Genomic DNA, 11493 nt, shown 5'->3' on the forward strand with positions numbered 1-11493 from the left:
AAGCAATCTCTACACGTGGACGCACCTTAGTGGCCCAGTCACTAATAACCAACTCAGCAGCATCATCAACCCACCCAAAAAAAAATCAACGCAGGGGCAAATTCGTAACTTCACATAAAACCTCCACAAGCTTTTTTTTTTTTTTTATTTCCCGCCAGCCACCATCCTTATATACTCGTCGTCACTACGACTCAGCCAAAGCTCTGTAACTAACTCATCACGAAGAAGAAGAGAGAGAGATCTGAAACAACAACAGAAACAACAATGGCCGCAACAATCAAAACCGTCGTCTTCATCCTTATACTCGCGATCCTCTTCTCCTCCGCCGTATACGCGACGCTTCAGGCACCTTCGTCTTCTTCAGCTCCACAGATCCTGACCTGTACGGAGGAGCTCGTCATGTTTTCTCCTTGTCTTCCTTACGTCTCCGCTCCACCTAACAACATCTCAGAGACTCCGAATCCTATTTGCTGCTCCGTTTTCACCTCGTCGATTTATTCCAGCGCCGGGAACTGCCTCTGTTATCTTCTCCGGCAGCCGATGATCCTTGGGTTCCCGTTGGATCGATCTAGATTGGTTTCTCTTTCCCAGATCTGTACCGATCGGAGCTCCGACGAATCTTTTGAGTCTCGCTGCTCGCCATCAGGTTTAATTTCGAGTCCTTCTATTCCGATTGAATCGAATCGTAGATGTGTGATTTTTAGGGATTTGATATGTGGTGCAGAGTCGCCGGAGCTTCCGCCGCTTCAGAGTATCCAGTTCACTAATCCGTTTGTTCCCGGTGAGAAACGGATCATTCCGATGGATTTTGTTAAGTTTCGTTGATATGAGACTTGAGCTTCGTTTATGTCAAAATCTGCAGGTAATGGAGGATCCGCTTCTCCTCAATCGGTCGGCTTAGCACCAGAAACCTCACCAAGTTCCGATCAATTCTCACCGGAAACAGCTGCTGTAACACCACCACCACCACCGGCTCCACAATACATCTCTAGCAGCTATCCAAAGATCAGAAACTTCTGGTCTCTATCGACCATCATCATGACTCTGGCCACTTCTATACTCCTCACACGCATCTGTATGGTATGAAGCTCTCTGTGCTTGCTTGCTTACTGCTTAGGTTTACTTCATTGACGCATAGATTTTACCATTGGGCTGTGTAGTTAAAATCTTTCTACTGTTGAGTATGTTCAGCTGCTTTACTGCTACTATTAGTGTGGCTGTGTCAGCTTTGAGTAGTGTTTCCTTGAACAAAGATGATATAGTGGAAGAAGAGGTTTAGGTTTTCCATTTCATTACTTTTTGCTTCATATCATACGCAAGAAAAAAAAAGACAAAGTTCATTTCAAAGTTCAACACATGCATATCATCATCATTATCTAGGAACTTTTAATATCCAGGGAGCTTGAAAGTTCAACAGAGAAGTAAATATGAGCTGAGTAATAACATAAACGTCTAATAAACCCAATAAAAAACAACTCAGACAGCAGCGGTGGTGACGTCATTTACAGACAGACGCCAACCATACTCACGGGCTCCGTCCTTGTCAACAATCTTGATTACAAAGTTTGGTGGCGCAATGACCAGCCTTGACCTGATCTCGAGTATGCACTTGTCGACCAATTCAATGGCTTCTTCAACAGTCATGTCGCTGCGGTAGTGTCTGTCCATTGTTGAGAGAGAGAAGTATGAGCCGTAACCGAATGCTCCCTTATCAACCTTGTGAAGGGTTGCAATGTAGTCGATGTAGTATAGAGATGCGCCGGCTTCTTTGTCGTATCCAGCCATCAGGATGTTCACCGAGTACGGGTTCTGGAATCAAGCAGAACAGACAGCAATGAGAAATCTCAAAACTTAAGTGCGAATATGCAGACCAGTCATAAACAACCAAAAGAAGCCACATCATCCATCAAATCATTAACAATCTTTGTAGCAAAGGCTTCATGGGTTACCCCACTATCCACACCGTCTAAAAGTTGGAAGATCATCCCAAAATGGGTAAACTAATCCCAAATCAGTTAGCCTTGAGGATCAGATTTTCACGGAAATCAGAGTAACCTTGTATATTCTTATCAAGCTTGGCAGAAGAAAACTGTCAGGCTTTCTAAATTTCTGCATCAAAATTCTTAATTTCATAATTTCATCCAATTCAAAGAAAAACTTTTGTAACATCCAAACACATAATAATGCAACAAAGTGTAGAATAGTCTCATTATCTTTCTCAACTACCTTGAATATTCTAAAGGGCCACACTTTGTCTAAATAATGAACAACATTAGGTATAATTTCCAACGGCATTTAGCTACTCTGAGGTAATGAAAATCGTAATGGGAGAACAAAAGTATAGCTAACTTCAACTCATCATGGTTGGAATCTCAGAACTACTTGTATCACAACAATGGTTTTACAACACCACACAAGAGGAACTGAAAAACCCAAGGGGTTAAGCTAATCAACAAGCATCAAGTATCAAACACCTTAATACTATCAAAACCACAGTATGACAGAGGAAACATTCAACAAAATTTACATGAAACCTAAGAGGAAACTAAAATCATGAATAAGCAGCACTAAGTGGTTACTCCACAATCGATTTATCTACTGATCTTCCACTATCTCACTATTTCATAAAAGCATCTAAAGCAAAGAGATTAGAAACTCTTAATTCCCCAAATCTCAGATATAAATCAACTCCCAAAATTCTGAAAAAAATTGAAAACCCTAGACAGCTGACCTTTCTCAAAGCAGTAGCGAGCTCTCCACGAGTGAAGTTAGCAGCAGCAGAAGTAGTCAAAGGGAGCCCATTACGAAACTGATAAAGTGACACATTCTTCTGAACATACTCCGTAAACTGAACCCTAAAAAGCCCCCAAAACACACAAAATCAAATCCCATGTACTACTTACTGATCACATAGAGAGAGAGAGAGAGAGATAGAGAGAAATGGATGAAGTTTTTTTTTACCGGTCACCAGGCTCGCCACTAGCAGCGATGAGCTTGTGAGAGTCAAGAACCATGATCTTGTCCTCGTTGTTCTTATGGAGAAGGATACTATGAACTGCCGAAGTATCCGCCGCCACGATTGCGAATCCATTGCCAACTAGACCAAATACACACTCCATACTTCAGATCTGTTTCTTCTCAGACAGCCAAAAAATTTTCTCAGTTCGTTTTTTCCCGATTGATTCGTTTCTTCCGGTCGCTGGGAGCTTATAGATCAAAGCGACTTGGCGAACAAGATGGGTTGATTTGCGTAATTCTATAAGATAGACAAGGGTATTTTCGACAACTTACGTTACAATAAGGACTAATGTCTGAAATATCTATTTATTAAAGTAGGAGGGTGTAAGTTAGAGTAATAGGAAAAATTCAGGGGTTGATTTGTAAATAAAAAGGAACCTCTCGTTTTCTTCTCTCTCCCGCTTCTTGCTGAGTCGCCGACCCCTCTGAGAAGAATAAGGTCTAACAATGGAACTCTGAGATTGTTTGCCTTCAATTTCTAAATTATAAAAAGAGTATTTGATTTAATTTCTCCTTTTTGTTTGTCTCCTCCTCCTCGATTGAAATCAAAAGGAGTTTAATTTATGTGTTCAAAGCAAATGAAAGGTGTCGTGATTCTACTTGAGCTGTATTGATCATGGTGAACAAGGGATAACGAAAAGTGTTCTGTTCTTCGCTTCAATAGCTACGACAAATTCTTAGAAATGGCGTATTCTGCTGTTGTTGGGTTTCGAAAGGTTTCAGCTTTGGGGATTTCTCGTGTTCTTCAAGGTTGGGTCATCATCAATACCCCTTTATGCTCTGTTTTTTTCTTTTTCAAGTTTAGTTTTTTAGGAATTACTGGGAATTTACATAGTTGAGTCCAGTTTAAAGTTTGAAACTTTTAAATTGTGAATTCGCAAAAATGTGAACTTTATGAGCTCTGACTATGTGTAGTGTTTAGAAGAAGATTAGATTGGTTATGTTGTATCTTATGATGTCTTCGTGTTGGCTAAAATTTTCAGCTGATAAGGGAAGTTTGTGGCGGTTTCAATTGGAAACTGAGTTTGGTGAGGTTTTGAGATTAGGTTCATTGACTAGGAACTACAGAAAGAACTCTGGACCCCCAAAGTTCGACTTCACTGGCACGGAAGCTACCTCAACGTTCGATTTCACTGATCTCACGTAAGACCAATACTTCTTGTAGGTTCATTGTTTGATAAGACATGGATATTATGTTAGCTCCCTAATAGCAATGAATCGTGATTCTTGTTGCAGTTTCTTTGTTTAGATCTTAACTATGCTGTTGTTGTAGAGATACAATTAGTATTCATGTCATAACCTTGAAATTTTCAGCTGTCCTCATACATGGTATCCTATTGCTCGGAAGAAGAAGCGTAAGGTCATTCTACATGTTGGCCCAACAAACAGCGGGAAGACATATAGTGCCCTTAAGCACCTTGAGAAGAGTTCTTCAGGTATGCCTTAGAAGGTGACTACTAAACCTTTTGTTTTTTTTGGAAAACCATTTCTTGAATTGTTTATGATTTGCTTTTTTCACTTGAAGGTGTATATTGTGGTCCGTTAAGGTTGTTGGCATGGGAGGTAGCTAAACGTTTAAACAAAGCAAATGTTCCTTGTGATTTGATCACGGGACAAGAGAAAGAGTTAAAGGAAGGGGCAACACACAAAGCTGTGACAGTTGAAATGGCTGATGTTACATCTGTCTACGACTGTGCCATCATTGACGAAATTCAGGCTAGTCTTGCTTGACTTTGGCTGAAGAAATTGAAAATAGCTGTTTGTTTTCTTATTCTCCTCCTTTCTTCCCCTAATTTCAGATGGTGGGTTGTACACAAAGGGGATTTGCATTTACTCGTGCTCTACTTGGAATCGCAGCTGATGAGCTACATTTATGCGGCGACCCTGCTGTCGTACCTCTTGTTGAAGATATACTGAAAGTAACTGGAGATGATGTCGAGGTATATCATGTTTATTCAAGCTAGAGTACCTTTCTCTTTTTTAATTCTTTCTTATCTATATTAAAATACTGTATTATTTAAGACACCCTTGGTGTAATCATGACCTCTTGATTCCTTTTATTTCGTATTAAGGTTCATACATATGAGAGGCTTTCACCATTAGTCCCTCTGAAGGAGCCTGTTTCATCAGTTTCCAGTATTAAAACTGGGGACTGCCTTGTCACCTTTTCCCGAAAAGATATATATGCATATAAGGTTAGCACTTATTTATCTTGTTCTCTCTTCCTGTATTTTTTTTTGCATTTTTCTGCTTGAGTTTGCTGCCAGAAAGAAAATAAACTTTTTGGCATCATACTAAATGCTTAAATAGCTCTATCCTCTACGCATCATGAGTATTGAATATTATTCTGTTGCCTATACATATTCTTTACTCTTAGTCTTCATGTTTTATACCTTTTTGTAGAAAATTATTGAACGTGCGGGGAACCATCTTTGTTCTGTGGTTTATGGTTCATTGCCTCCCGAGACTCGCACGGCACAGGTTTGAGTTCCGTACTGTTTTGGCTCTAGGCTTAACTGGATGGTCTAAGAATGATCTCTTTTGATTCCCCAAATGAAATGCTTTAAAATCTGCAGGCGACAAGGTTTAATGACGAGACCAATGACTTTGATGTTCTTGTTGCCAGCGATGCGATTGGCATGGGTCTTAATTTGAATATTTCAAGGATTATCTTCTCGACCCTCCAAAAATTTGATGGTACCGGGACCAGAGACCTAACAGTATCTGAGATTAAACAAATTGCAGGTATATTTCAACAAGAAAAAAAACAATTAAAAACTGCAAGAGTGATGGTATGTCCTTTCTTATGTTCTCATGGTCCTACGTAGGGAGAGCTGGCCGATTCCAATCAAAGTTCCCTATTGGTGAAGTAACTTGTTTGCACAAAGAAGATCTTCCGTTGCTGCACGCGTCTCTCAAGTCTCCTTCACCTCTTCTTGAGGTTATTTTTATAGCTTTAAGTTAGTTCTCTACATCTTTTTTCCTTCTCGTCTAAGTTTACATGAAACGTCTATCATGCAGCGTGCTGGACTATTTCCAACATTTGACCTCCTGTGTAGGTATTCCCTAGCACACCCTAAACACGGGTTGTACCAGATATTGGTAAGATACATTTTTCTACTTTTGTTATTTTTGGTCCTTTTGAGTGGATCTGAATTCATGGCTCATTAACTTTGGCAGGAACACTTTGTTGAAAATGCTAAGCTTTCTTCGAACTACTTCATCTCTAATGTTGAAGACATGATGGTAAAGTCCAGCTATGATGTAGTTTTGTTCAGACATCAGAAAGAGATTGTTTTCTTAACACAATATCCTAGTCTTAATTTTTCAGAAAGTTGCCGCTATTGTTGATGAATTACCCCTCGGATTGCAAGAGAAATACCTTTTTGTGGTCAGGTAATAGCAAAATAATAATTTTTTTGTCTTTTCTGGATCCAAGAAAATTCAAACAAATACAAGCTTTGGCTGATCTAGCGTTACTTGTGTGCAGTCCAGTTGATGTGAATGACGAAATTTCAGGTCAGGGACTTGCGCAGGTAAAAACCGTAGACCTCTTTATCATTTTTCTTTTAAGTGATCGATAGTGGCATCGTTTTGTGCAAAACAATAGTTCATTTTTACTTTTTTCTTCTTCCATCAGTTTGCTCAAAACTTCTCAAAGGCAGGCGTTGTGAGACTCCGGGAGATACTTGCACCCGACAGAGTTAAGGTTCCCAAAACACCAACAGAACTCAAGGAACTTGAATCCATTCACAAGGTAACATCTTTCTTGTTCTTTAACCAAAATCAAGAGAAAAGTTTGGATTTGTTTAGTTTAACTAGATGATGATTGAACAGGTTTTGGATCTGTACGTATGGTTAAGCTTAAGGCTAGAGGATTCTTTTCCTGACCGCGAAGTAGCAACTTCGCAAAAGTCTATCTGCAATTTGTAAGTAGCTAGAATTAGCAAAATGGCATTATCTTTTCCTCTGCTTTGCTCCACTTTTTGATCCAAAGTAACGACTGGATTGTACAGATTGATTGAGCAATTCTTAGAGGGAAATAGATTAAACTCTCCTACCCGCGTCTCACGATATCTAAGGCGACAAAAATTCTGAGAATACACTTCAAGCTTGGTTGGATAATTTTCTTGTTCTGTTCGTTGGTGTGGTCACTAAGAAAAAAGTAAAGCAAGTGATTGTGCTACAAGATCTTAGCTACTTGATAGTGGAGCATTCTAAAGTTGTCATGTGTTTTTCATTGAAAATTTAACAGTAGATAACCCATTTGATTTATTTGTTTATTTTACCACTTTGTTCAAGCAAACGACATGCTTTGAGATGTAAGACATATATAGCATGCGTTCCATGATATAACCAATTCATGTTGTTGAATTAAATGATGAAATAATTTTTCTCTCAGTTCTTTTTAATTCTTTCTTTTATGACAATTTGATTAGTTTGTACATTTCCCCAATAGACTATTTTCAAAATTTTATGAGAACCCAAAAACACATTTTCTAATGTTCACATGAAGTTGCACAACCTTTTATAAGTGCAAATAGCTTAGCCACATCAATAATCTTATATAACATTATCTATCTAACATCTGTCCTCTTTTGTTGTTTAGACTTAATTAATTAAATTCATTTGTACTTTGGAACGAAGTAATTAAACACATAAAACAAACAAAAAAACTCTTAACATGTCATTTTTCCCTTCTCCAATATGAACCAGTTGTAGACCTCTTATGATCTAAAGCCACCATTTATCATTTTGTGGTTTTATCCTAGGAAAAAAACTAATTATAGTTCTGTAACATCCGCAAACTATAATGTAAGTTTTGGGGAGGGGTTTTGATCGACACCAATAATTTATGGTTCAACGAGTTTGTCATATTTGTCGATTTTGGTCGGTTTGGTTTAAGGAAAACCATCGAACCGTGATAAGTGGGAGAACGACCTAGGTCGTGTTTTGGTTGTGTTACGCCGCTTGAGACAAAGAGAAAATGAGAGAAACAATGTTCTTGAGTTCTTGTGAGAGATTGTAAGATTTCAAGGCTTATTTGGTGAGATCTTTCTGTGGGAGTGGAGATCCAGGGCTGGAGACGTGTTAGAAACTTGCTAGGAAGGTTGGATTCGTCGTGGTTGGTCAGAAACTTCCTGCAAAGAGGTGAGTGCATGACCATGACTGATCTAAGCCTGAGATTTCCTTTGTCTTGCTTGGTTGTTGTTGTTTGTGGTATTTTTTTTGCTTGTTATGGTTGCTATAGGGTTCCTATGGGTTCATATGGCTTTGGATTCGAGTATTGGGCGGATTGGAGGTGATAGGAAGCGAGATTTGACTCTCGGTTTCGAGCGGATTGCAGTTGCAGAGTCAGTGTCGATCGACACCAGGTGGGTGTCGATCGACACCAAGGATCAACATAGACACTGTGGGGTAGTGTCGGTCGACACCAATCTAGTGGCGGTCGACACTTGGCTGGTGTCGGTCGATACCTCCTTTCCAGTGAAGACGATACCTGTTTTCCTAGTTTGTATGTCTTGTTTGTTGGTTGTGTTTGACATTGGTATCTCAGTTGCTTGTGTATATACCCCAGTAGATGGGCGGATTGCCTCACTGTGTGTTTATGACAATACTCATGCATCTCAATTTGTGTTTGTGGTGTAGGTAAAGGAAAAGTGTGATAGTGGAATCAAGGCGATGAGGAGGAGGATCTAGGGTCTCGTTTGTGTGTTGTTTGTTATATTGTTACTGATGTTGGAACCTTGAATAGAGTCATGCTAGGTTGTGGTTAGAATGATTAGGTTTGTTATTGTATTGATAGTATGTTGGCTTGTATCGTTACTATGTTTCCGCTGTGCATATGGGTTGTTGTTGGTTTAATGATGAGTGGTGGTTTGGTTGGTTTAATTAGGTAGTATGAGATGCTTAATTATATATTGTTATTTAAAAAAATAAAACGGGTCGCGTTGTTTCAAGTTTATTTTGAAATACTAAATATGAGTTTCAGTCTTATGTATGATTCATGGCAAAGCCGGATTCTAACATTTGTGGTTTTATCCCTTCCTCAATAAGAACCAATTGTAGTCCCTTTCTGATTTAAAACCATCATTTATCAGTTTGTGGTTTTATCCTAGGAAAAAAATTAATTATAATTTATTTTGAAATTCTAAATATGGGTTTCAGTCTTATGTATGATCCAGGGCAAAGCCGGATTCTAAATTATGTATAAAATTTATTTCTGGGTTTCAATCTTATAAATGATTCATCATGGGCAAGAAAGGATTCTAGATTATGTTAGACTGTGGGATGTTTATGTGTTCTTAAAATTCTCTTATAAATTCATAAAATTTTGGATTCCCATTTCTGCTTAGTTTATGACATTTAATCTTATATAATCTAATGGTGGGATGTTTTTCGTATTTAATTTGATAATTGCTTACTCGTTTATTTCTCATTAGATCTTACCAATTTTTTTTCCATAAAAGTATAATTCATTCTGTTTTCCATGAAATTAGAATTCAATCCCAAAGAACTCTCCTTTTAAAACAAAATTTCAGTTATTATTATTTAATTTCAGTCATTACGTTCCTATAACGAATTATCTTATTTTTATATATCTTTCCAAATTTCAATAGGTATTCTTGAATAATTTTAAAATTATTTTTGCAGGTTATCATGTTTGTTGTTCACATTAATACTACATAAAAAAATTATGTGAGAATGTTTGACAAATTTATTTATTCATTAGAGTGTTTATGTATGTCTTTCATACTCTCCATGAGCCGGTCCAGCATTTTTGGATGTCATACGCTAATATTTTTTTAAAACTCATTTTTATTATTGTAAACAAAATTATAAAATATACTAATATAATTTTTTTTTTTCATATTGTTAGTTCATTTTTTGCTTGCTCACATTTTTCTTTCTCTTTTCAACGTTTTCATGTTCATTTAAATATTCATACGAAAATAAATATTATATTGCCAAATAAATCATTATTCTTTTAAAACTTTTCGAATATGGAAACTTTTTTTATTAGATTTAATAATCGAACTTATAATTTTGATTTTGTCTACATAAAAATACCTAAAACTTTTGGCCTAAAATATGGCCCAAAAAAATTGATGTCCTAATCTTTAACTTAACTTGCTTGGCCTATGGGTATAGCCTTTAACCATGTTTTATCTTTACTTCAGGGTTGTCGTGTTTCTTGGTTGTTGTGTTAATATTACTACGTCGTGAGAAAAAGGAACTATATCATGATTTAATATGTTGGGCATGTTAGGTTTTGTTCCTTTCTTATATTTTAGAATTTCAATTTTTTTTCCTTTTGGACATTCATATGGTAAAGCAGGATAAACTTCTTCTGATTTGATGATGCATATGAATGTCTCCATTGTAAATTTAGTTTTTTAGTAGTCTTCATCTTTAAGCAAAAAAAAAACGTATTTAAAACTTTTTATAAAAAAGGAAAATTGTATGTTTACTGTCATATGCTTAAAGAGCCATGTTGTTAAGCTTGTGATGTTTTTTTTTATATCAGTACAATATGAGTTGCGTTTTTCTAAACTTTATCTGATTAATTTGACTTCTATAGTTTTGAGTAGTATATGCTAATTGTATATTGGTATCATATATTTTCAAAAATCTTAGTATCAAATAGCTTTAGAATTAACCATCTTAGAAATAAAATAACAAACAAAATTCATAATAACATTTTCCACTTTCACATATAATAGTTTATTTTCTAAGCCATGGTCATGCACTTACCTTTGCCACAGACAAATCTGAACCTCAACAAGCAAGAACACGCTCCTAGGAAGCTCCTACAACGATCTAAGCTACAGATCTCTACAGAGACACCTCCAATCTCCCAAAAACTCACCAAGAACAGTTAGAACTCTTTTTCTCTCTTCTTTTCTCTCTGAAAACGGCTAAACTCGTCGAATGAGACAAAAACACGGCTTAAGGGTTTTCCCTAACCCAAAACGCAGAGTTTCACTTAAACCCGTCCGCAGAATATGCTAGCATGAACCTCTCTCAGAATCTCTTGCCTCAACTCCTCATCCTTGGGCACACAGATCCGCCCATGCACCAGAATAGTACCATTAGCCGAAACCTGATACTCTGAATCAATATCCTTTGAGGCATTCACCAGCTCCAAATCCGTCTCTTGAGCCAACCGCACTGTGCTCAACAAATCTGCTCTATCAGCTGCAACCAAACCCAACGGCTCCTGAGAAACCGCACACAAGCTCAACACACTGATCTCCCCTACCAGAGAATCCATATCTTGCTCCTGAGTCGAAGCCGCCCGCTTCCGAATCAAAGAATCTGCAACCAAGTTAATGATAAGCTATCTCAGATCATAATCCGCCACCAGCTCCATCCACCGCCTCTGCCTCAAGTTCAGCTCGGGCTGAGTGAATATATACTTCAGGCTCTTATGATCTGTAAACACCAGTACCTCTGCACCATAAAGATAAGATC

General features: G+C 37.6%; 3 protein-coding genes across 3 annotated transcripts; 2 read left to right on the forward strand and 1 right to left on the reverse strand.

Moving 5' to 3' along the window:
- Nucleotides 1-197: 197 nt before the first annotated feature.
- On the forward strand, nucleotides 198-1782 carry LOC104718935 (non-specific lipid transfer protein GPI-anchored 25-like). Its single transcript, XM_010436761.3, has 3 exons — nucleotides 198-646; nucleotides 725-781; nucleotides 863-1782. The coding sequence occupies exons 1-3, from the start codon at nucleotides 265-267 to the stop codon at nucleotides 1084-1086; spliced, it is 663 nt and encodes a 220-aa protein (XP_010435063.1). The 5' UTR covers nucleotides 198-264; the 3' UTR covers nucleotides 1087-1782.
- Nucleotides 1341-3294, reverse strand: LOC147936083 (proteasome subunit beta type-2-B-like). The gene is made up of 3 exons (XM_087470130.1): nucleotides 2962-3294; nucleotides 2732-2855; nucleotides 1341-1809 (listed from the first exon to the last, which is right to left on the reverse strand). The coding sequence occupies exons 1-3, from the start codon at nucleotides 3117-3119 to the stop codon at nucleotides 1477-1479; spliced, it is 615 nt and encodes a 204-aa protein (XP_087326256.1). The 5' UTR covers nucleotides 3120-3294; the 3' UTR covers nucleotides 1341-1476.
- LOC104718938 (DExH-box ATP-dependent RNA helicase DExH16, mitochondrial) lies at nucleotides 3242-7419 on the forward strand. The gene is made up of 17 exons (XM_010436765.3): nucleotides 3242-3457; nucleotides 3571-3768; nucleotides 4002-4161; nucleotides 4333-4454; nucleotides 4544-4734; nucleotides 4818-4958; nucleotides 5091-5213; nucleotides 5422-5499; nucleotides 5595-5763; nucleotides 5847-5959; nucleotides 6040-6120; nucleotides 6199-6264; nucleotides 6350-6414; nucleotides 6509-6554; nucleotides 6659-6775; nucleotides 6856-6947; nucleotides 7035-7419. The coding sequence occupies exons 2-17, from the start codon at nucleotides 3702-3704 to the stop codon at nucleotides 7114-7116; spliced, it is 1713 nt and encodes a 570-aa protein (XP_010435067.1). The 5' UTR covers nucleotides 3242-3457; nucleotides 3571-3701; the 3' UTR covers nucleotides 7117-7419.
- The last annotated feature ends 4074 nt before the right edge of the window (nucleotides 7420-11493 follow it).

The sequence above is a fragment of the Camelina sativa genome, chromosome 10 (genome assembly GCF_030686135.1).
Source record: "Camelina sativa cultivar CO46 ecotype springtype chromosome 10, ASM3068613v1".
NCBI classification, from domain to species: Eukaryota; Viridiplantae; Streptophyta; class Magnoliopsida; order Brassicales; family Brassicaceae; genus Camelina; species Camelina sativa.

Bases quoted from the DNA above. Each gene is read 5' to 3' on its own strand.
- LOC147936083 (XM_087470130.1), bottom strand. From the start codon at position 3,119: ATGGAGTGTGTATTTGGTCTAGTTGGCAATGGATTCGCAATCGTGGCG. The intron at 2,856-2,961 runs GTAAAAAAAAAC...GGGGCTTTTTAG, and splicing joins AGTGGCGAGCCTGGTGACCG to GGTTCAGTTTACGGAGTATG. The intron at 1,810-2,731 runs GTCAGCTGTCTA...GCTTGATTCCAG, and splicing joins TCGCTACTGCTTTGAGAAAG to AACCCGTACTCGGTGAACAT.
- LOC104718935 (XM_010436761.3), top strand. From the start codon at position 265: ATGGCCGCAACAATCAAAACCGTCGTCTTCATCCTTATACTCGCGATC. The intron at 647-724 runs GTTTAATTTCGA...TATGTGGTGCAG, and splicing joins GTCTCGCTGCTCGCCATCAG to AGTCGCCGGAGCTTCCGCCG. The intron at 782-862 runs GTGAGAAACGGA...CAAAATCTGCAG, and splicing joins CACTAATCCGTTTGTTCCCG to GTAATGGAGGATCCGCTTCT.
- LOC104718938 (XM_010436765.3), top strand. From the start codon at position 3,702: ATGGCGTATTCTGCTGTTGTTGGGTTTCGAAAGGTTTCAGCTTTGGGG. The intron at 6,415-6,508 runs GTAATAGCAAAA...ACTTGTGTGCAG, and splicing joins AAATACCTTTTTGTGGTCAG to TCCAGTTGATGTGAATGACG. The intron at 6,776-6,855 runs GTAACATCTTTC...ATGATTGAACAG, and splicing joins AACTTGAATCCATTCACAAG to GTTTTGGATCTGTACGTATG.